This window comes from Haliaeetus leucocephalus, unplaced genomic scaffold, assembly GCF_000737465.1.
Source record: "Haliaeetus leucocephalus isolate CR32 unplaced genomic scaffold, Haliaeetus_leucocephalus-4.0 Scaffold473, whole genome shotgun sequence".
Classification (NCBI taxonomy): domain Eukaryota; kingdom Metazoa; phylum Chordata; class Aves; order Accipitriformes; family Accipitridae; genus Haliaeetus; species Haliaeetus leucocephalus.
This window is the reverse complement of record NW_010972909.1, coordinates 3,140,387-3,163,099: the sequence shown is the minus strand read 5'-3', so window position 1 is coordinate 3,163,099 and position 22,713 is coordinate 3,140,387. Positions and strand designations below refer to the sequence as shown.

Here is a 22,713-nt window from a genome sequence, read left to right as displayed (position 1 = left end):
TGTTATTTTTGGTTTTGATTTCATTAGGGGAGTTCATCCCTGACTTCTGTTGATGCCAAATGGCTTTCCAAGTTTATGAAATCTGCTGAGAATCCTTCATCATGTATTTCTTCCTTCACTACTTGCAGGAGAAGGGGAAAAATAACTGCTGGGAGCCTAAATAAAAAATTTTGTGGGATCCTTGTGAGTATAATCCCATTTTGAAAGCAAGGGTTCTGGAAAATTTCAGAATGCTGGAGAAGGATCTCAAACTGACATACAGATGGATGTCAATCATCAGGAGCATATTTGGCATACTATTTAATTTGCTGATTTTTTGTGCAGTTTTTTTCTGGTTCATGTTTTGTCCACAGCAACTCCTCACCATCTTTTGTTGCCATTTTGGTGAGAACAAGTATTTTTTCTGACTTTCCAGAAGATTGCTGGGGTTTTTTTTTCTTTACCAGAGGGTAAATATGAGGTAATAAATTTAAGGTTCTGAAAAGTGTTTATGTGTATAGGAGGAAAAGGAGGCAGGTTAGGGCTTTTTTAAAAGTGAATTTAGTGAGGTGAAGCTTGATCAGCCTTGACAGCCCTGGGAATGGATGTCTTCGATTTTTCATTACAGTATACACAACAACAGTGTAAGTTTCATAATCTTCCTTTTTTTGGTTGGTTTTTTTTTTTGGAGGGACCACCTATAGAGCTGTGATGTTTGTCCAGTTTCCATGCTCTTTTGGTCTTTGGCCTGTCTGAGGCTGCCAACAAATGTGTTAATTGCTGTGGTTTTGGTAATGTGGACACCTGTTCAGGACAAAATAAACTGAGATCAGTAATTAATTCCAAATTTATTGAAGATGTAGATTCCTCCTCCTTCCTCATTCCTGTCAACAATTTATTTTTCCTTTCCATAGACTATGCAACCTTATTGACTTCGGCAGGGTTTCCTGGATGTAACCAAGATGGGTTCTTGCTGGTAGCTGAAATAAAATCATAGGTTCTGGAATTTGCCTTGAGAATAAAATACCCTCAGGCCAGTTATAGTTTTAATTTAAAATTTTAAAAGTACTCTCAGAGGATCACCAAGGAATAACCTAAGTCTAAGAAGTTTTTGCTTCCTCAGCGCTTATCTGCTTGTCTCCTTTCCACGGAATTTTTTACCTAACTGACCCAGTGATTCTAATACGCAGTTTCTGTAGTAATGATTCTTCCACTGCCATCAGTGTTGTCTGTTAGGACCGACATTGAATAAACTGCCACTGAGTGGCAGAAGCATGCTTTTGATGCAGTTGGATGGCACGTTTGTTTTCATTTGAATTGCTATGGATATCTTCCCTTGTGAAAGGATAAGTTACCAACATTGTCAACGAAGTCGCATAAGCTATGCTTTCTAATAGTGTTTCTTCCTCTAAGACTGCAAATACATGTATTTCTGAGGTGGAGCTCAGTAGAGCTCAGCCATTTTAGTCTGCAGATAAGGACGTGGAACTGTTTGCTTCAGAAATGCTCTTTCAGTTCAAGCTTTGGTACTAGCTTTCTGCCTAATTACAGAAAGAAATGCTCATGACTTCATAGTCTACTGCAAAGCTTCAGTGCATTCATCCAGCAGGTCTATTAGGTCCATATAGACAGTGTTCTGCTTTCTTTGGTGGAAATAAGAGATCCTTAATAAGAGACTTGAAAAAAATGCTACTGAGTGATGATACCAGGAACCTGCTAAAAATGTAGACAATTTAATGAGTGAGAGAGCATTTTGCAAGATTTCTGAAATGCAAGAATTGTTTTCATTTGAGGATCGTTCTTGAATTGTGCTTTGAGTGATATGCTTGAATAAATGTTTGTATTTAGATTTCAGACAGAGCACAAACTTAGAAGTATTACTTGTAGAAGCTCCAGATAATACGTTAATTTAAAAAGTCAAACTTGTGGAGCTAATTTGCTGTGTATTTTCTTGTGCTTCTGCCTTCAAACTGTGCTGTAAACTTTCTTAGCTTTCTACTAATCCTTGGTTTTAGCCAGCCTGCAAGTGCCATGAAAACAGAGGAAGCCTGCATATTTTCTTGGTTCTCATTCCAGGCAAAACAAGGAGGTAGAAGTGAATACAGAATTGTTAACCTAATTTTGTTAAAAATCAAAATTGATACGAAGTTTTGCATATTAGTGTAGAGTTTTTCTTATTTGTTTTTTCAGCTTTGAAATATTTGGTCTCTTTTCAGCCATTCAGAATGTCAGTTTTAAAGACATGTTGGTATTGTTATTCAGTGAAAATTGTAATTTAAGTGTGTTCACTCTTTGGGTGCTTTAGAATTCCCCAGGTGCAGATTGCAAGCATGTTTAAGTTAAAATACAAATATTTTCCAAAGCTGTAATTTATGTAGGAGGTGTTTGGTGACTCTGAGTTACTGGATACAGCTTGGGTTGGAACAAAGCCTAGAAGCTGTATTTTTGTTGTGCTAGCATATTGCAATGGCGGAGGAAAACAAGGAAGGAAGGAACAAAGATCTCAACAAATCTGTCCATGTTGCGATCTTTACTAATCCACTTTCTTTAGAAGTATCTCAAAGTATACTGATCCTTGGTTATGCACAAGTGCTTTACAGTATAGTGCTATAGAGGGCAGCAATACTAAAATACAGATAATTCATTTATTTTATACGCTGTATAGATATTGCTCGCCTCAGTCACCAAGGTGAGCAGCTCCAGTACTGGCAGGACCTGCAGCAGAGCGCTCCAGCGCAGTGCGTGGGGAGGGCTCCTGAATGGGGGCGACCTCGGAGGGAGCCGAGAGACCCACCAGGAGCCCACAGCTTGCATGACAGCAGTTGACAAGACCTGGTTGGGGCTGAACCCCCCCCCCCAAGAAACCTGTAGGGAGTGCTAGCAACCAGGGAGGGCAACACAGGGCATGGTGCAGCAGTATGCATGCAGGAAGGGTGCTGTAGCTCTGCCGGCTTGACCGTGGAGCAATGGTATCCACCTAGCAGAAGGCTGTGCCTTCTTTAAACTCTGTGCCCACCACGACCGGCGCAGCTTCCAAGACAGGGCTCCAATGGGAGCATGCTGCCACTCAAGTGTCAGGCTGCAGGCTGTTCCCAATATGCAGACTGGACTCACTTCTAGGGAAGTCTGCTGCCTCCCTTGTGCCCGGGTTAAAGACATGAACAGAAAACTTCCTACCCTGGTACGGCCCTCAGATTATTATCCATTATTGATTTTTCAGGTAGGCAGTGATGAAGTTGCAATAAGAAGTCCAAGGGCAATCAAGAGAGACTTCAAAGCCCTGGGACGACGGGTGAAGAGATCAGGAGCACAAGTAGTGTTCTCCTCTATCCTTCCAGTTGCAGGGAATGGTGAGGGAAGAAACAGGAAGACCCAGCAGATCAATACCTGGCTCTGAGCCTGGTGCCACTGGCAGAATTTCGGGGTTTTTGATCTGTCTACATGACACCAGGCCTGCTGGTGACAGACGGGGTACACCTGTCTCAAATGGGGGAAAGGATCTTTGCGCAGGAGTTACCAGGGCTCACTGAAAGAGCTTTAAACTAGATTTGAAGGGGGAAAGGGTTAAAACCAGACTTGCTAGAGATAAGCCTGGGGGTCGTATGCCAATGTTTGAGGGACGGTGTGCTAGCAAGGTCCTTCAGTCTGCTCCACGATGTGCTGAGTACACTGGAGCACATCTGAAATGTCTCTAAACTAATGCGCACAGCATGAGGAATAAACAAGAGGAGCTAGAAGCTTTGGCCTAGTCGCAGAGCTACAACGTCATCAGCATAAGTGAAACCTGGTGGGATGAGTCCTCTGACTGGGGTGCCATGATGGACGGTCATAGGATCTTCCAGAGGGGTAGGCAGGGCAGGCAAGGTGGGGGTGGGGGTGCTGTATGTAAGGGAGGAGTTGGATTGTATGACACTTACAGTTGGTGATGGCATGGTTGAGAGCCTTTGGGTAAGGATGAAGGGGAAAGCAAATAAAGTAGGTGTTCTTGTGGGGGTCTACTATCGACCACCCAGCCAGGATGACAACACCGATGACTTATTCTACAAGGAATCTCTAGATCAGCTGCCTTTTTGTCCTTATGGGTGATTTTAACTTCCCAAACATCAACTGGAAATATCACAGAGTGGACACAAACAGGTCCAGGAAATTTCTGAAGCATGTTGAAGATAACTTCTTGGTGCAGGTATCTGACTAGGAAAGGTACCCTGCTAGATTTGTTGTTTGTATACAGAGAGGGACTTGTGGGCCAACTGGTGATTGGTGGCTGTCTTGGTCACAGTGACCACAAAATAGTTGAGTTTCAAAAGTTGGCGATAGGAGAAGAACTGCCAGCAAAACTTTGATCCTGGATATGGGGAGAGCAGACTTCGGGCTGCTGAATGATCTAGTTAGTGAGGTCCCCTGGGAATCTGCTTTTGAAGGTGTTGGGGTCCATGAATGCTGGTTACTTTTTAAGAACCATCTCTTAAATATGTTAATAGCAAAAGGAGAATCAGAAATAGCATTGGGTCGTCACTTGACGAGGTTGGTCACCTCACAAACAGGAACGTAAACAAAGCGGAGACATTTATTGCCTTCTTCCCCTCTGTCTTCAACACCGATGATGGGCCCTGGGAACCCCAGAGCCCTGTGTTGGAAGACCATGCTTGCAGGGATGATAAACTCCCAGCCGCCCCTGAACATGTTCAAGACTTGCTGCTTCAGCTGGATGCGCATAAATCTGTGGGGCCCAATGGGATTCATCCCAGGGTACTGAAAGAACTGGCTGATGTCATTGTGGGACCTCTCTCCATTATTTTTCAATGGTCTTGGGAGTCTGGAGAGGTCCTAACTGACTGGAAGCTAGCAAATGTTGTTCCAATTTTCAAGAAGGGTAAGAAGGAAGACCCTGGTAATTACAGGCCTGTCAGTCTCGCTTCAGTGCCTGGAAAAATTATGGAGAAGGTTATTCTGCAAGTTACCAAAAAACACTTGAGAGACAATGCAATCATTGGTCATAGCCAGCACAGTTTCATGAGGGGAAAGTCCTGCTTAACCAAATTAATTTCCAGTTATGACAAGGTCACCCATAGTTGACCAAGGGAAGTCAGTAGATGTGGTGGGTTTGGATTTTAGCAAAGTTTTTGATACTGGCTCTCACAGTATCCTTCTGGATAAACTGTCCAGCACACAGCTAGACAAGTCCATAATACGTTGAGTGAGCAATTGGCTGATGGGTTGGGCTCAGAGGGTTATAGTAAATGGGATTACATCAGGGTGACGGCCAGTCACCAGTGAGGTTCCCTAGTGCTCAATTTTAGGGCCAGTGCTCTTTAATGTTTTTATAAATGATCTGGATGCAGGATTTGAATGTACATGAAGTAAACTTGCCAATGGTACTAAACTAGGAGGAGCTGTGGACTCCCTCAAAGGTAGAGAGGCCTTACGGGGAGATCTGGATAGACTAGAGAGCTGGGCAATCACCAACTGTATGAAATTTAGCGAGACCAAGCACTAGATTCGCCACCTGGGTTGGGGAAATCCTGGTTAGACATACAAATTGGGGGATGAGAGGCTGGAGAGCAGCCCTTTGGAAAGAGATCTGGGGGTTTGGGTTGATGACAAGTTGAATATGAGTCAACAGTGTGCCCTGGCAGCCAAAAGGGCCAACCGTGTCCTGGGGTGCATCAAGCACAGCATAGCTAGCTGGTCGAGGATGGTGATTGTCCCACTCTCCACTGCACTGGTGTGGCCCCACCTTGAACAGTTTAGGACGCCTCAATATAAGAAGGACATCATACTATTAGAGTGTGTCCGGAGAAGGGCTACCAAGATGGTGAAAGGCCTTGAAGGCAAGACCTACAAATAGCGGATGAGGTCATTTGGTTTGTTCAGCTTGGAGAAGAGAAGGCTGAGGAGTGACCTCATCACAGTCTACAACTTCGTCAACAGTGGCAGTGGAGTGGGAGGTACTGATCTCTCTCTGGTGAGCAGTGATAGGACACAAGGAAATGGAATAAAGCTGCATCAGGGGAAGTTCAGACTGGAGATTAGGAAAAGGTTCTTCACTGAGAGGGTGGTCAGTTACTGGAACGGGCTCCTGAGGGAGCACCAAGCTTGACAGAGTTCAAGGAGCCTCTGGATGATGCTTTTAGTCATATGGTTTAGTTTTAGGTAGTCCTGCAAGGAGCAGGGAGTTGGACTTGATGATCCTTATGCGTCCCTTCCAACTTGAGATATTCTATGATTCTATTTTGAATATACAAAAGTTGACATTGCACGTTCTGGTTTTATGTTTATAAATTCTGTTTCATGATCTAGAAATGTTTCATATACTTGTTAGTTTTAGGAAAGATATGCTTGTAGCCTCCCTCCATTTCTTATTCTTAAAAATTTTAAGTTTTGGAAAGAAAAAAAAGAATAATATTGTGGTTTTTTCCTGTGATATACTGATGGAATGGAGTTTAAACCATCCTTTTATTCATGCAAATCACATTCAGGAACAGATTATATCTCCTTTTTATGTGCTAGCTGGCATATGCATATAAAAAGTGAACAGATTAAGAACATTCCTTTTTATTGCATCTTTCATCTCAACAAGTTTATTTGTATTTAGTCATGGGAATAAATTAGATGTGCAAACTGTAGTCTGTCTTTTAATGAAAAAAACTGATATTTTTTCCTTTTAATTCTGATAGGAAATAGTTCTGGTTGTGTTTTTTGGTGCTGAATATGTGGTCCGATTGTGGTCTGCAGGCTGCAGGAGTAAGTATGTTGGCCTCCAGGGAAGAATACGGTTTGCCAGAAAGCCAATATCAATTATCGGTAAGATTTAAACTCTTTTTTGCCTTAACTTTGCTATTATCATCCATTTTAAAATAAAGGTCTCAACTACTGCAGAGACTGTGTTGCAATTCTGAGCTATGTCTATCACTCAAGCATTTATCTACTTTGTGAACCTATGCAATTACTTATTCTTTTGGATTGCTAGAACTGAACGTTTAAAATATGGCTGTGAGACCCAGGCAGACATCAGCATAAGAAAGGTAAAATTGTGAAGTCAAGAAATCTTTACTAAATCTACTTGTGTAATTGGAGAAAACTGACAAATTTTGAACACAAAATCCTTTCTTAGGTCTGCTGTAGAAAGCAAACACAAAGGTGAGTATGAATTGGGAAAAACATGGGAACGTGCAAAGTATAACTCAGGAAAAATGCCCCCAGGTAGTACTAACATTAAGCCGTTTTAGATAGTTTGAGGGACTATTGTGGGTAGCACCTCTGGAGTAGGAGAGAGCTTAGGGGGAGAGGTGAATAATAGAACCTGTGAAACAGTGAGGGATTAATAAAAGGTGATATTCGGACAAAATTGTAGTACACCATAAAATCAGTGTTTCTTTTTTAAGCCTGTGATTTTATATAGACTCCAGTAGAGCTGTGAATTTTACGTTGCTCAAATATCAACTCATTGAGTTTTAAATAAAGCAAAGTGGGAGAAGTGAAAAGGCTTTCCTTAACCATCTGTGACTTTATGAAACTTGGTGCAAAAACTCAGGAAACAACATATTCTATTATACATCTAGATGTGGGTAGTGAATAATGTGACGAGATACTGTACTCAGGTTTGGGTTTTTGAGAAAGAAGTGTTTCATTACATACAAAGAAATTCTTTAGCTGCTTCTAGAACTGTTATAGTTTCATGATCCAACTGTGAAGTCTATAGGTAACTTTTTTCTACTCATGGTGTTCTTGACTTCTCTTTCAATTAAGAAATGCTTCTTAGGTAGGTATGTTAGAGTACACAGGTGCAGGAGAAAATGTGGCACTCCCATTAAACTATGATTTCAACTTGATGGTGGTTCTTTATACTGGTATTGTGCATCTTCCACAGTAAACATTAATGTTTGTATAGCCCTTGGAGAAGATACGCTGGTTTTTGTTAAGAAAAGCTAAGAATGACTACAGCTGGTTGTGCATTGAAAGGTATCAGTACTGTTTTTACATTTAAAGTTCACCTAAGAATACAATACATTTAAAGTCAAGATTTGTTTTTGCATATCAAATGCAGATGGAACTGTGTCTACACTAATCCAAATAGCTAAACTTGGGAAATACATTTGCTGTGAATGATAGAATCATACTGACTCATCCTATCATTTTCAAATCAACAAGCATAAAATACAAACGCTATAGAAAAATAAATTAAAGTATTAGTACAGAATGTAAAAAATAAGGTATTAATTTTACTTTTGCATTCATGTAAAAGTCTTTATTTTAAAATCAGAAAATATAATTGAAATGTCTTTGAAATCAGAGAGATTTCCTTTATGAGTTTTTGTCCACACTAAAATTTGGATTAATTCTTAGAAAGTTCAACTTGGGTAGCAGTTTTGAACTTCTTTAATTTCTGCCATTCTCTTTCCTTTTTTCCTCTCTCTTATTGTAAATAAAAACTGGTTTGGTGCTTACTACCAGAAAGAGATTAATAGTCAAGCCTAGTTATTACTTTATTTTATAAGCTTGTTTAATATTATTGTATTCCATGCTGCATAAAATAGTATGTTAATGTGCAATTTCTATAACTGGGGAAGGAAAATAGGGGGCACACTATTTCTTGAACGGTCTTTAAAAATTTTATCTAAAATGGAAAATGATGCAACTTCTCTACCTTGTAAATCAAAATTTTTTCTTTCTTAGGTAGATTTTCTAAAGTTAGCCTAATTTTTCTCCTCTTTGCAGACAGATTATAGGTGATTACATGTAAGTGAGAAAAGAGAATTCTATAATTAAAGAACCTGTCAGGAGACATAGATTGAATTCATTCCCAGCATACCAAGAATCTGTAGAAAAATCAATTTGTCTGTCCATGCTTCTTCATTCCCTAGTTCACAGAGTGAGCATGTTTAAAGAGTGTGCAGTGCTCATGTACTATGGCAGAAGCTGTAATACTGATACTTTTCCTAAATTCTGATTTAACACTTCCATTACTTACTATTTCAGTAGGGTTAGGTTAGAAGCTAAATGCTTCTGAAAATCCCCTAATTAGGGTTTTATGAAAGGCAGGTACCAAGCACAGGAAAAATCAGGAGAATATCATTTCACAACCTCTTTTATCCTTTTGTTGTTGTTGCAGAAAATGTCACAAAGAACCAATTTAGGAATTAACTTTTGTTTCTCCTGGCTTTGACAGCATGCAGTTTGAAAGATATAAGGGGGACATAAGTTACTGGTGCAAAGACCTGAGTCCACATATATGTGTCCATCTCATATTGTCCTTAAGTAAAGGACAATAGAACTTTATTTATGAGCACCTTTAAATGGTTATGTATACAGCTCTGAAAAAGCATCAGCACCTGGTACGTAAAGCTCCAGTTACCTTGTATAAACCTAATTTATGAAGTGCCGATAGAACACAAAAGTTCAGCAAAAAAGAATGTGATGTAAATCAAATTCAAATGTGTGCATATAATCTGTTTAATTTAAGTCCTTATGGACGACATATTATCTCCGGACTACTAAGAACACACCTGAAAGCTGAGGGCTATTTACATTCTGTAAAATACTCTGGCAACTAAAAATTAAAATACAAATGCAAATATTTTTACTGTTTTAAATTTTAAAAGGATTAATTGCTTTTAATAAAAAAGCTGAGAATTGCATACTAGAAAGTAAACTTGTGAGAACATTAGAATTTCCTCAAAAAAAGCAGTACTCAAGTAAGCTGCATTATAGGTATTGCTATGTGCTGTGCTGAAGTTTATGCATAACCAAGCAATATTTCACTGGCAAGCTGATTTTTTTAGATAAAAATGGCAGCTGTTTGGAATTTCTCAAGAATTCAGAACATAAGAGTAAGCCATGGGGACAGTAGACTAGCAGTGGATGAGGTTTTCAAAGCTGTGTACTACACATGCTAAATTGCAGGGAATGTGGTTTATGTAGGTCTGTCATCGACATATGTAGTGCACATAGTATATAGAAGATGCTATGTCATTTTTGTCTCTCTACACCTCGTGTATATACAGACATGTTTGCAAACATGTAAGTAGGTAGAATGTTTGAGAAGGATATCCACATATCGCTGTTTATAAATTACTGGAATTCAATTTTTATAATTACCAAGGCTTCCTGACACTTTCTTTTTTTAAGAACTAACATAAATACTAATGTAATACTAATCTAAATACTAATGCTTGTTAGAGTTGAAAAAGTTATTTAAACAAATGTTGGCTCTTTATCCTGATATTTTCCATGCCAAGTGTCTGATTCAGTTTGAGTCCTGTGGAGACGTTTCATGCAAAATGCTTAAGCTGTTCCTGAAAAAGTCAATTCTGGCGATTTCTTGTGGAGAAGCACTAGCACTTCCACACTTTGAAGCAGATACTTGAAACTTAATGAGAAAATAGCCTTTTGCTTTTCACTGAAAATCAACTCCAAGCTGACTGACTAACAAGCCTCTGAAAAATTGGTAGCTTGTTTATGCTTAAAACACCCTGCTAGAGAATGCTTTTATATTCATCAAAGATTCAATCTGCAGTGAGCTTGCAGAATTCAAATTTCAGGTTTATCAGAGCAGCAGTGCTGGGGCTGTAAGTGGAAAATCTGTTGATTTTGGTTTTATAGTGCTCTTCCTGAAACTGCCCAGGACACACGGAAAGGGAAAATACCATGCTCGAATGCTGAGGTGAAGTGTTGGGGTAGGAGGAATGGACTGGGACATACAGGCTCGGTGAAATGACAGGAGGATGGATGCTGATGTAAGGATCTGGGAGGAGGACATATAAAGAGACTGACAAGCAAGCAGGAGGTTGAAGGAGAAAAAGTAGGGGCTGAAAATACATGGGATTGAAAGGTGCCAGTGTAAGGGCAGAAGGATACGCTGAAGACCTAGAGTGTAAATAAGGATTGTTTGAACCAGTAACCTGGGATTAGTATGACAAGCCTAAAGGCTGGAAACTGGCATGAAAACTAGAACAGAGAAGTAGAGATAGAAGAACAGGTTTGAGGGGGAAAAAAAAAGAAATATCTCTACCATGTAGAACACATTTTCAGAAAACTGGAAAGTAGAAATGAAAAATCTATGTTACTGTCACTACCTGATTGAAACTAATTTCCTAAGTGTCAGTCTTTTCATCCTTCAGTGCTGGTCATCGGATGGATATGTATATGTCTGATAATTTACTAAGGGCATGGGGTGCATCATTTGCATTGCTGTATTATGATGTGATGGGAAGAAAACCCTCCCTAAATTCTGTGTGTTTATAAATGTATGTTCACACTTGTACATGATAAAGGGACAGCATATAAAATTTGGAAGGTCACATACTCAAAAGTTAAAATTATCCTAAAATGGAAGCTCTTTCTGTAGCCTTAACTTATCCCTCCCTATATTTATTTTCATTTTCATAAAGGTACAATTATTGTAGTACAGTCTTTAAACTGATTGAGTGCTATCCCTGCTTTTACAGCAAAAATCAGACTGTTACTGGAATTTAATCCAAGTCAGAGAGTGAAGGATGCTGTTGGTTGTAGAACCACTGCAATATTTGTTGCAGCAAATACCTGTTGTAAATTAGGCAGGAGAATGTTTAAAGGAGAGGGAAAAGAGTTACCCTTGTTGAAGGCAACTGTTGTTGCCTCTGAAGTCGGATTCTATCCTGCATCTTGCCTAGGCATCACACGGAAACTCTGTGGCAGTCATTTAAATCAGTTTTCACAAGTGTGCCTCATTTTCTGGATGTCCAAATGAAGACTTTGAAGTCAGGTTACAGAGGTTCTGAGCTCTCACAGCTGCAAGTGAAGTCAGCAGGCACTATTTTTTTTTGAAGTGCTATATAACGTTAAGGGCTCTGAAGAATAAAGTACTGCCTGTTTAAAACTGGCAAGCAAAATTCACCAAAACTTTTCCTCATTCTGGCTACATTTGCTACCCATTTATAATACTATCCTTTATTTTCTGATCAGAATTTGAAAGTGAAGCATTTAGATGCTCTAAAGAGGATTACCACAGAAACGCCTATGAGGAAATTAGAAAAATGTCTTCTCAGAATAGTGTTAGAACAGGGTTCAATAATTAAAAGCAATAGACCTGTTCACTGAACTAGGACAAGAGAAGATAAGGGATGCTGGCACTGTGAACACAATCCATCATTTGCATTGTATAATGCTGGAACTGTGTAAACTGTGGAGTTGTGGAAAAAAAATGAAACTCTGGAAACAATTATTTTTTCATACAATTAAAGACTGTATCACAAAGTAAAACAACAACTCTGATTCTTTTTAGGCAGCCTTTGTTCTGACAGTTCCCTAAACTTTGAAAACTTGGCTTTACATCTTTGATACAATTTTTAAATTAAGTGTATGTATGTGTATATGTGCGTGATACTTGCCTTTATGCATTTCATTACTGATCTAAGCAAACCCTTACTTTCCTTCTTAAGTCAAGAGACTTGATCCAAAATGTGGATTCATTTCTAGGGTGTACATATGCCTTGCCTTTGTTATTTTTGTGGCAAGCTGCCTGATCTTCCAGGATCTTTAAAATTTCCATTATTACATCAGTCATGGAAGAAACTATAGTCATTGGTTTTTTGATGTGAAACTATTACATTAACTTACTACCCACCAAATTTCAGCTAACTTACTTAATTTATTTTTTTAAAATGCTTTCCTCAGTCTGTATTCATTGTGTGTTTCAGTGCTGAGAGCTAACATTTAATACATTCTTTTTTTTTTTAACAGATCTAATTGTGGTAGTAGCATCAATTATTGTTCTGAGCATAGGATCTAATGGACAGGTGTTTGCCACCTCTGCAATAAGGTATGTTCTTCTAGTGACTGTAGCTCTTCACAACTGCAGATATTATTGGATGTCTATCTAATTTCCCAATTTCCCAATTAGATGTATATATAATTTTCCTAATATAGGAAAAGTTATTACATTGAAACACTGGACAGTGGAAGACTGTGTGTTATTGTGCTTGGTCACTGGTTGGGAAACAAGAGTACAGAAACAAGGCATATGAAGAATGGTGGGAATGCTGAAGCCAAGAGGAAAAAAATAAAGAAATATTATGTCCTATATAAAACATCAAACAGCTCTCTTTGTGAGACAAAAGAGTATTACAGAACATTGGTTTATTTAAGAAGTAATCCAGACAGCACTTAGTATTTTTTGAGTATGAGTAATTACTTTGTTTAAAGAGTAATTATGCTTTGGTGGATTTGTTTGGCACGAGTAACTCAAACCATACATGAACCAGAAACATTTGATGTCTACAGTGTTTGTTCAGCTTGCATCAAGTACTGCAAGCTTGTTTTGGGAAGTAAAGTGGGTAAATAGAAGAAAGGGATGATAAGCAGAGTAGGTGTGCCTCTGATTCCTTCGAACTTAACTTGCAGGATGTGCTGCATGTTCTGTCACAAGCCTCTGATTTCCAATGCAGTCTAATCACTGGGAAGTGAGAATGTACAGTACTATCTAAACCGTCTATCTGTGTAGGCAAATAATGGAGGGAACTACATATACATATGTAGTATGTAAAAATGCATATAAAGTATTTTTAAGGTAACTATTACCATAGAACATTAATACTTACATGATGATGAAGACTCACACAGACAGCATGAATGTGATTTATCAGCTCATATAGGAGAAGAGGAAGGTGAATGTGAAAATTCCAAAGATTTTGTTTAATTCAACTAGAAGTGTAGGAAGAACTTTAATGAAAAGGCCTGCTGTGTGTTTATATGTGAACCCAGGTGGCTTTGGGCTCAGTGCAGCCTTTCCCAGTGTTAAATTATACAGTCACTGTCCTACAACTCAGAATGCTTTCTGCCAGGGAAGCTTAACCCATGTCTCTGCAATGTTGTTATTGCCCCATTGAAAACCCACCTGGGTCAGGCAAGTCTTAGTCCCATCAGGTTTCCTCAGAACTGTGATGTGAGTGGATGTTTTTGAATTAAGAAGGAATGAATCTCATATCCTTGCCTTTGTTTTTGTTGCTTTTAAGGTATACTCTTATGGTCCTCTTTGGACCTCCCTTAAATCCCAGCAATCCCAGAAAACATGGGTGCATGCATGTTAGGTTGTTTTCTTGTAGAATGAAGTTGCAAGCTCCAGACCCACCAGGTATGACAGGTTGACATTTTGATCCTTGCAGCAACCATGGAGACTGAAAGCTAGTAGCACTGCAGAGTTCACAGTAGAGTCCTATAGACTTCTGTCCTTACTGTTTTAAGTTCTCCAAATTGATAAAAATGGTTGTCTTTCCAACCAATTTCTTTTCTCTTTTCAGAGTAAATGGGTTGTGCGTGTTCAGAGGCTGTGTATCTGGAGTTTCTTGTTCACTATCTTGTTTTTTAAATCTTCATTTGTGAAACCACTGGCCTATAACATGCTTGTCAGCGTTTAGCAGTAACATACCTATAACCATCTCAGATACAACAGAGACAGGAAAATCAAGAACTGCTATGAGGTCAAGGCATCAAGAGGTGTTTCTAATAATTGTATAGGGGAGCTACACATAGATCTCTCCCCTCCTGCCATAAGCAAGCAATGACCTATTACATTACATAAGTCTATTGGTGCTCATGTATTTGGTAGACTTGTAATTCTTCTTGGACTCCTGTTTTAATTAACAGGTTTTAAGTGGATATTTTAAAGTTTCCAGCTAATTAAAATTATTATTCCAATGGCATATCAAAGAAATAACAAAACATGGTGTTCATATACCCAGTCACTGATACGTGGTTTGATAGGATTGTGTGCTTTCCAAAAAAATGGCGAGCATTTGATTGTTTGACTGTCAACTGTGAAAGCTCAGAAAACCTGCTCTCTGAATAAAGGAAAAGTTGGGTCTTTCAGAAGACAGTATGCCTTCCCAGTCTGAGTAACACCAGTGACTGAAGGATGGGTGAGTTTCCTGCCTGCTGGTGTAACCCAGAAAAATGCAGCCACAGTGGAACTGAAATAAGAAGAATGAATTAGAAACCAACAACAACAACAAAATTTTAAGGACAGCTAAAAAGAGCTAAAAATACTTCTAGTGAAAATTTTTCAGATAGATTAATTCAACATTCATCCTTTCCTGCTCTTCATTGTTTTGTTTCAGTGATAAGATAGTAAGATGAGTGTAGGCAAAGTTAATTGTCAAAAGATTGACTAGAATGAAATATTTCCATTGAATAAAATTCTACTGAAGAACCATGAGGATAATTATTTTTCTTTAGTTGAAAATATTTGGAGTTCATGATTCAGTTATTGTCCTAAAAATCACATAGGACTGTATTTATTTCCAATTAGATGATTTCTCTAACTTACACAAAAAGGACTTCAGTAATACCATTTTTGATTCACATTCTGCTTTTGGCAAATAGAGAAAAAAGTTTGCTCATATTTATGTTAGCAAAGCCTGAAGCACTGGTTTTGCTTGGAAAGAAAGCATTTGAGAATCATAATCAGGTAAAATATGCAAGCTTCGTCTGAGTTTGAAAGCATATATTTTAGACTATTTTTCTTTTTCCTTTTAACTAATTGTTGTCCTAGTCAATATTTCTGAATATATTTGAATATAATGAAATGTGATCTAAACATACTGTCTACTGAGATGTCTCAAGCCTATGATGCAACCCTAAGCAGGGGCAATGCTATCACAGTTCTCTAATATGGCAGTATGTTAGTGAACATAGTCAACTGTGTATAGATAAAGCAGTATTGTTCTCAAACATTAGTTTTATTTAATGTCCTATTTTTCGTACAGGGGCATCCGGTTTCTTCAGATACTTCGCATGCTTCATGTAGATCGACAGGGTGGCACCTGGCGACTATTAGGATCAGTTGTTTTCATACATCGTCAGGTACTAGATCTTTAAAGATCCCCCGCATTTTGTTTACTTTAGCGTGTTCTTTTCATGGACTTCAAATTGTGGTCTGGTTTAAACAAACAGTTACTGTTGCAAGAGAAAAAGTACTTTAGAAATCCATCGTGTTTTTTTCTACTTTTAAAATGGGAACACTCTTATTTACTTCAGGTCAGGGGCTAACAGGGTACCAGCATCAGGTTTTTTTTTAAATTAACTGTTGTGCTCTTTGATGTTATCCTTCCTTTAATTTATTAAATGCAGTTATGTGGGCTGCCTTTCATATTGCAAATACTGTCCACTGTCTTCACAGAGGATGTGTTCCTATCTTGCTTGTTCTGTGGAAGAACAAATGCTAGTGGAAAAGCCTTGATAGAACAAGTCAATTATTTAAATAATTTGATTTTCTCTGCCTGAATAAGGAGTTTTCTAATCCATTCTATAAATAAAAATACTAACTATGTTATGATAATATGCAAGAAAAGTTACTTTTTCAAGGGTGTAGTCACAGAGGTAAACTTGGCTGTAAATAGTTATAGGTCCGTTAAAGCTTTGAAAAAGTTATTCTGTAAAAAAGTTCATTAAGCAGGAAAAGCTTACATGTTTTAGTGCAGACTTTAAAAATATTCTGGCTGAAGGCTTCTTTTTGGGACTTCATGGAATCTCTTGATGAAAAGCCGACTTAGCTTTATGAACATAATAAACCTTTTATCATTAGCCTTTAAATCTTGCATATTATAGCATACAGTGGAGGGCTGATACTGTGCTATGAATCTTTACATCAAACTTGTAAGGTGGTTCTTTAACCTACTCCTTATGAGTATAGATTTGTTCTCCAGATATTGACAAATAGTTATAGATTTCCACAGAGACGTTGTTTCATTTGCTATTTAGAAAACTGATATTATTGGGAGGTACTTAATCCAAAAGATTAGTTAACATTAAAAGTTACTTTTCTTCCCTTTATTTTTTTTCCCCCAGTACTGTAGGAAATTTTATGTCATGATGGCTGTGCAGCACTGATGCACACCGAAGTGCTCTAGTATAAAGCCTACTTTTATTCTGTACAACAGGATGACTTTTAATGCTCAAAGTCTGTGTGGTCTTCATTTATCATGGTCGCATTGCCTGGATATCTAGCTAGGGCAGAGCTGATATCCAAATACACTTTCTCAACATTTGCTAACTTTACTGACAGAGGTGTTTGAGAGCATTTTTTCCTGTGGGTGTTCAGAGTTTTAGTCAAGAATCTGGAAATACTGTCTCCAAAACATAACACTCAAGTCTTAAATGTCACAAACATAAATAAGTTCAATGATTTAAAAGGAAAAAAAAACCCCTTGGAGAAGTGAATTTATGAATAAACGCACCTGAAGTTCTGCTAATCCAAGGAAGTGATTATGACGATATATAAAAATCTACAGATCTATAGTACTTGTCAAAGCAGATCACCCACTAACACCTTAATAAAAAAAAATATCAAACACACAGTTCTGTATTGACATTGGACAAGTGTAGCTGAAACCCTAGCTAGCATGGTACCAAGTGGAAGGGAAAATGGAACCTTTATTCCTGTCCAGTCTCTTAAAGAAATTTTTGTTTTTAAAAAAATAAAACAACCCCCCCACCACCTCAGCTGCTTTTTCTTTACAGGCAGAGCACAAGGTCCTCATTTATTTGTTGAGTTTGGTACTCTTTCAGAAAAAATGGGACGCTAAACCCTTCAACAATGTGAGAAAATAAATCCACATCTTTGTGACCTGTGAAAATAACAAGCACTTGGACCTCTGTGGGCCCAGAAGAGCTTGCTAAAGTTGTCACCAATGATTTCCATGTTTTGGAATTTTACATATAGCTGTATTAGCTCACTCAGGCCCAATTTGGCCAGGATGCTCTTCTATTTTCAGCAGGTTGAGCTTATACAAGGATTTCTCGCCAAAAGCAACAAAACATGAGTCAAAATCACATGTGGTGATGGAAAGACATGGAAAAATCATGCAGCTTACTGAAAAACTGAGTTAGCCAATGCAGCTCTAGTTTGTAAGCCTCTCAATTAGTTTTACTTATTCCTCACCTTGCTTTGTGAGGTCTTCTACTGCTTTGAGGAGGGAGTTACTGATGAGTTGTGGATTTGAGGTTTTCTTGGGGTTTTCTTGTATTTTTTCTAAATGTTGAATTTTATATTGTGTGGTCCTTATTGTAACTGAAAATATAAATCTAAGTTAAAAAAAATGTGTTGACTCAAGTCTCTCAATATTCAAATTTACCTTTGTGTATCTTTGGGTTTTGTTCTTTGCATATGTGTATCTGAAAGTCCTTGCTGAAAACAGTCATTTGTATCACGCAGCACTCTCTATTCTTAAGCTCTTATCTGTTAAAAAATTATATAAATGTGAAGTTTTAAGGCCTGATTTCTGTAAAATGCTCTTTCCTTTGAGATCATGTATCAATGCACACTATTTGACATTGGTAGACACCAATCTATCCAAATTTGTTGAAGCATGGATTATTTTAAAATCTGCACTCTCTCTTAAATGCAGTATGTGTTAGATTGCTGCCATTGTTCTTAATAATTAAATACAGGCATGTAGTATTTTGTCTCTCTATACATATGTAACATGAAGTGGCATTTAGAATAAGTCTAAGGCAATTAAATTTTCATCTGGGCTTTACTTAAAGAGTTCAGTCTTTAGATGAATAGACCTGGAGCTGAGAGGTGCCAATGGTGAAATAAGCCGAGTAGTTCTGTTGATATTTCAACCACTTTGAAAGGATCTCATAAGACTATGCATAGCATTTCTGAAAAGCATATTTTTCTGCCTGGTTCTCAAAAAGCCAGCACTTAACACAGAGGTATTCCAGTTATCATCCACTCTCTAATTCTGTCCTCTGAGACAAAATTAAAAGAAAGCAGCGATGGCCATTCTTCAACAACATGTAAAATCTATTAATATCTGAGATGTAAACAACATGCCAAGTGTAACTAAGAGGTTTTTGTTGATGTGGAATGAAGTCACAAACCTACTAGAGATGAAAGGATAGTGTTTTCTTTGTAAGCAGGCAACAAGAATTAGTCTCCATTTCTGTTGTAGTTTTCTATGGATCACTGAACTTACAGTCTCAGGTGTTAAACAGTTTCATCTTGCATTGAAAAAACATTGTGTAGGCAAACCAAAAAGTTGTGAAAAATTAGAGAAATACAAATAGTCAACTATAAATGTAAACACAAGGAATTTTTAAGAGCAATGAAGTCATATTGACAAGTACACAGCGTACCATTTTCATTAGAGAAAAAGATGAGAAAAGAATGGTGACCAACATAGAAATCTGAACTGCTGAAAAACCAAGTTTTATTTCCTCTTTCAGGTGCCTTGTTTAGCAAACAGGCCTGCAAAAAGTTAAGGCTTAAATTAGAAGACTTGCCCATGGGCAAAACTGAATACTATCAAAATTTGTTATTTAGGTCATTATTAAATTATTAGAGAAAAAACACCTACTTTCCTTTGTGCCAAGATTGCTTAAAAACTTGCTGAACCTAGATTTTAATTAGTGCTATAGCAGAAGGAAGAATATATATAGTTCCCGCTGCTGAATGCAGTTACTAGCTACCAGGACTACATTTTCCCAGAAAGGTCTTATAAGGAAATGAAAAGAAAAAAATAAAAAAAATCTGAAGGAAGTCTGATGATAAAACCTGAGCCTTCCCTCACAAATGGTTTAAGAAAGGTGGGTAGATTGTTACAGAAAATCTGTGGAAACATGATATACTTTATAAGTAGAGGCAATCCTTCTTAGACAGGTCTTAATTTTGAATTTATCCTATGGGAATATTTTAGTTCCCGTATTGGTTTGGATCCAATGAAAGAAAAATAAATCTGTCAAGAATTTAAGGAAGATGCCAATGAAGATGTAGTACAACAATGTTTGATAATAAAGATGACTAAATATGTGCAAAGAAAATAAAGGAATAATATGTGTTAACTATTGAAGCATTGTAAACTTTAAGTATTTTAAATAACCTATTTTCCCTCATAACTAGGTATTGGATTTTCCTGAGGGGTAGATGAATATCTCATTTGACTACGATGTAGCGCTGCTTTTATAAAATTTACACATTTTTGCATCTGTGACACCCCACATTTTGGCTTGTTTAAATATGCAATCACATTTTTCCTAAACACTGTAACAATCCTGTATCTAAGTCACACCAGTTTTGATGCAACTTTATCATCCAAAAATCTATAGAAAAACTGGTACATTCACAAGGACTGTATTATGCCCTAACAAAAGTCCCTTCTAACGAACTGGCCTAGCCTCAAACAGTCTTTGTTTTTCAGCACTGAAGCAGAGGTTACACCTACCTAACACATTTTATCTTACGATTTTATTTTATCTTAACATGAAACTGTTAAGGCATCAATATTCAGTCTTAAGCAATCTAAATATCAGATACACAAGTTAATTGCTTAGATATGGTCATAACCACAAGACATGGTTGTTATTTCTTAACTGTTATTTTAGTGTACTGTTCGTAAAGTGCATTTCTAAAGCTGTTTTACTATTTTTAAAATGTATTAACATTTGGTATTTTGAGTGGACAGTTAAATGGAATGATTCCCATTCAGAAGACATAAAACAGGAGAGATCTCCCACCCTACATTTAGCTGTCAAAATGATCTTGTAGAAATGATGGCTTCTTGAAATCTTTAGTCTGATATGAATAGAAGACAAATCACTGAACTACTTGTTTTACTGGAAGCAAATTTCATATCTGAAACATAACTTATAAATTTTTCTACTGTGATGCAAAAAACCCCCAGATATTTACAATGTTTTACAATGATAGAATATATATGATGTAAACCTTATGCACTTGTTTGCTTTCTCTTTTAATAGGAACTCATAACCACGTTGTACATTGGATTCTTGGGATTAATTTTTTCATCCTATTTTGTTTATCTTGCTGAGAAGGATGCAATTGATGAGGATGGAAAGACAGGTTTCTCCAGCTACGCTGATGCCCTTTGGTGGGGTGTGGTAAGTCTTCAGCAACAAAATGCACGTGCAAACTTAGTGCACAAGATTTTCTGTTGAAGTTGTGATCTTTTTAAAAAATCTGGCATTTCTTTCTTTGCAGAACATATTTCTGTAGGGAAGCTCAAAAACCTTTTAAAAAAGATACAAGAAAAAATTTAATAAATACAATTAAAATATTTTGGTATTAAACTTTATTGTGAAAGTATGATAGCAAGTCCTTAGCAAAGGACACTGAATGTTTACAGATACAAAGGGTCCACATTGAGATCCACATTTCAAAAAAAGTATAAATACCCTCCAAAACCTATACCACTTCTTGTAAACTGTACTTAGTTATCTGCAAAAACTTTAAAAGTATATTCTATTTGTGGAAGTTGGGTTAATGACTCTTTTTTTATTTCTATGTAAAGGTCACTCTCTCAGTAATAATGCAGACCTTGATGCAGGTTACAGGTTCCTGGTTTTTTTTTAATTCCATGATTCACTGTAGAGGTAAATAGCTGCATCAAAAGCAGCTGGCAAAGCTTCAGAGATTCATCAACTACATTGGATATCAATCATCAGTCAGGGTCAGTGCAAATCTTTGGTGAAATAAAGAAAAAATATTATTAAGGGGGAACTGGGATTTTGAGAGCATTGTGGTAATTATTGTGTGCATGCCCAGAATCAGTTGAAAAAGGAATAGATAGCTATGAACAGAATAAGAGACCAGGTTGTTTCTATATTCCCTTCATACGGCTCTTCTCATCATGTTTCTCACTGTGACTCATGCTTTCCTTCCTTATTAGCTGTTGCACAAACCATCTCTTCTCTTGTGGTCCCTTTTCCCCACTAAAGAACCTCATATATTTTATGAGTTGGCTGTCTCATTATAACAAACCCAAGGAGATCCATCACATTGGTGTTAGTGACAGAGAAAAATGAGAGGACTAGAACAGATGCAGAGCCACCAACTTCCAGAGAGAGAAGGATATATTTCAAGAGTGATTTGAAACACAATAAACTGGATTTGTTCTTAGATGATAGACTTAAAAATTGCCAATATAGTTATTAGACCATAAATTAATTGTTTATCTGCATACAAATAAACTGGTGAGTAGGTCTGGGAAGTCAGACAAAAAGTTCCTAGTAGATATATGTTTCTAATCCTTAAATTAGATGCTGCGTAAGCCTCTACTTCAGTGAAGTATACAGAAATTTAGATTATATTACATGTAGCCTGAGATACTACCTTTTAAGTGGTTCAGTATAAAAATCTTTTAAACATTAAATTCCTGTCATTAGGTTGTCAGGTATTCATTTCATTTGCGGAGTATCACCTATGGCTGTGCAAAACAGTACAAACCAAGAAAAATCTAGTAAAAAAAGAAAAATCCACTAAATGGCCAGATGGACCTGATTATCTAATGTCCTGGGAAGAAATGAAACCATGAACTAGCCCATACAACAATCACTTGTTAAAGTCCTCAATAGACGTATGATAAAATTTTCAGAACATAAAACCTCATGGTTATAGACATGAGATAATCTCTAGCTAGTGGAGGAGAAGAATAAATGTCCCAGAAGCACAGATTGTGCTATATTTCAAAAGTAAAAGTAAACCAATCAGGGTGTAATTGACATTGTGAAAGATACCCCATGTCTACTTTAAGAAAACAAACCAGTACACAGGCTCACTTATTCTGCTATTATTTGAGCAGTTCAGCTCAAATACCAGTGTTAAATGACTGAATGCAGTGGAACACAGCTACTGTTTCTGTTTTTACTAATGGTCTAGCTGAATAGTCTGTGAAGTACTTCTAATTAAAAGTGGGGCTGCTTGTGGGAAGTTCAGCAGCATTAGGGGCTCCCATAAAA

At 37.4% G+C, this 22,713-nt stretch overlaps 1 protein-coding gene across 1 annotated transcript in view; it reads left to right on the top strand.

The window, feature by feature from the left end:
- Positions 1-22,713, top strand: part of LOC104836629 (potassium voltage-gated channel subfamily KQT member 1-like) — a 504,398-nt gene that overhangs the window by 37,733 nt on the left and 443,952 nt on the right. The window contains exons 3-6 of the mRNA XM_010575314.1: positions 6,657-6,783; positions 12,700-12,778; positions 15,720-15,816; positions 20,716-20,856. Of these exons, the coding sequence (XP_010573616.1) occupies positions 6,657-6,783; positions 12,700-12,778; positions 15,720-15,816; positions 20,716-20,856 (444 nt within the window). The remainder of the gene's footprint in view (positions 1-6,656; positions 6,784-12,699; positions 12,779-15,719; positions 15,817-20,715; positions 20,857-22,713) is intronic.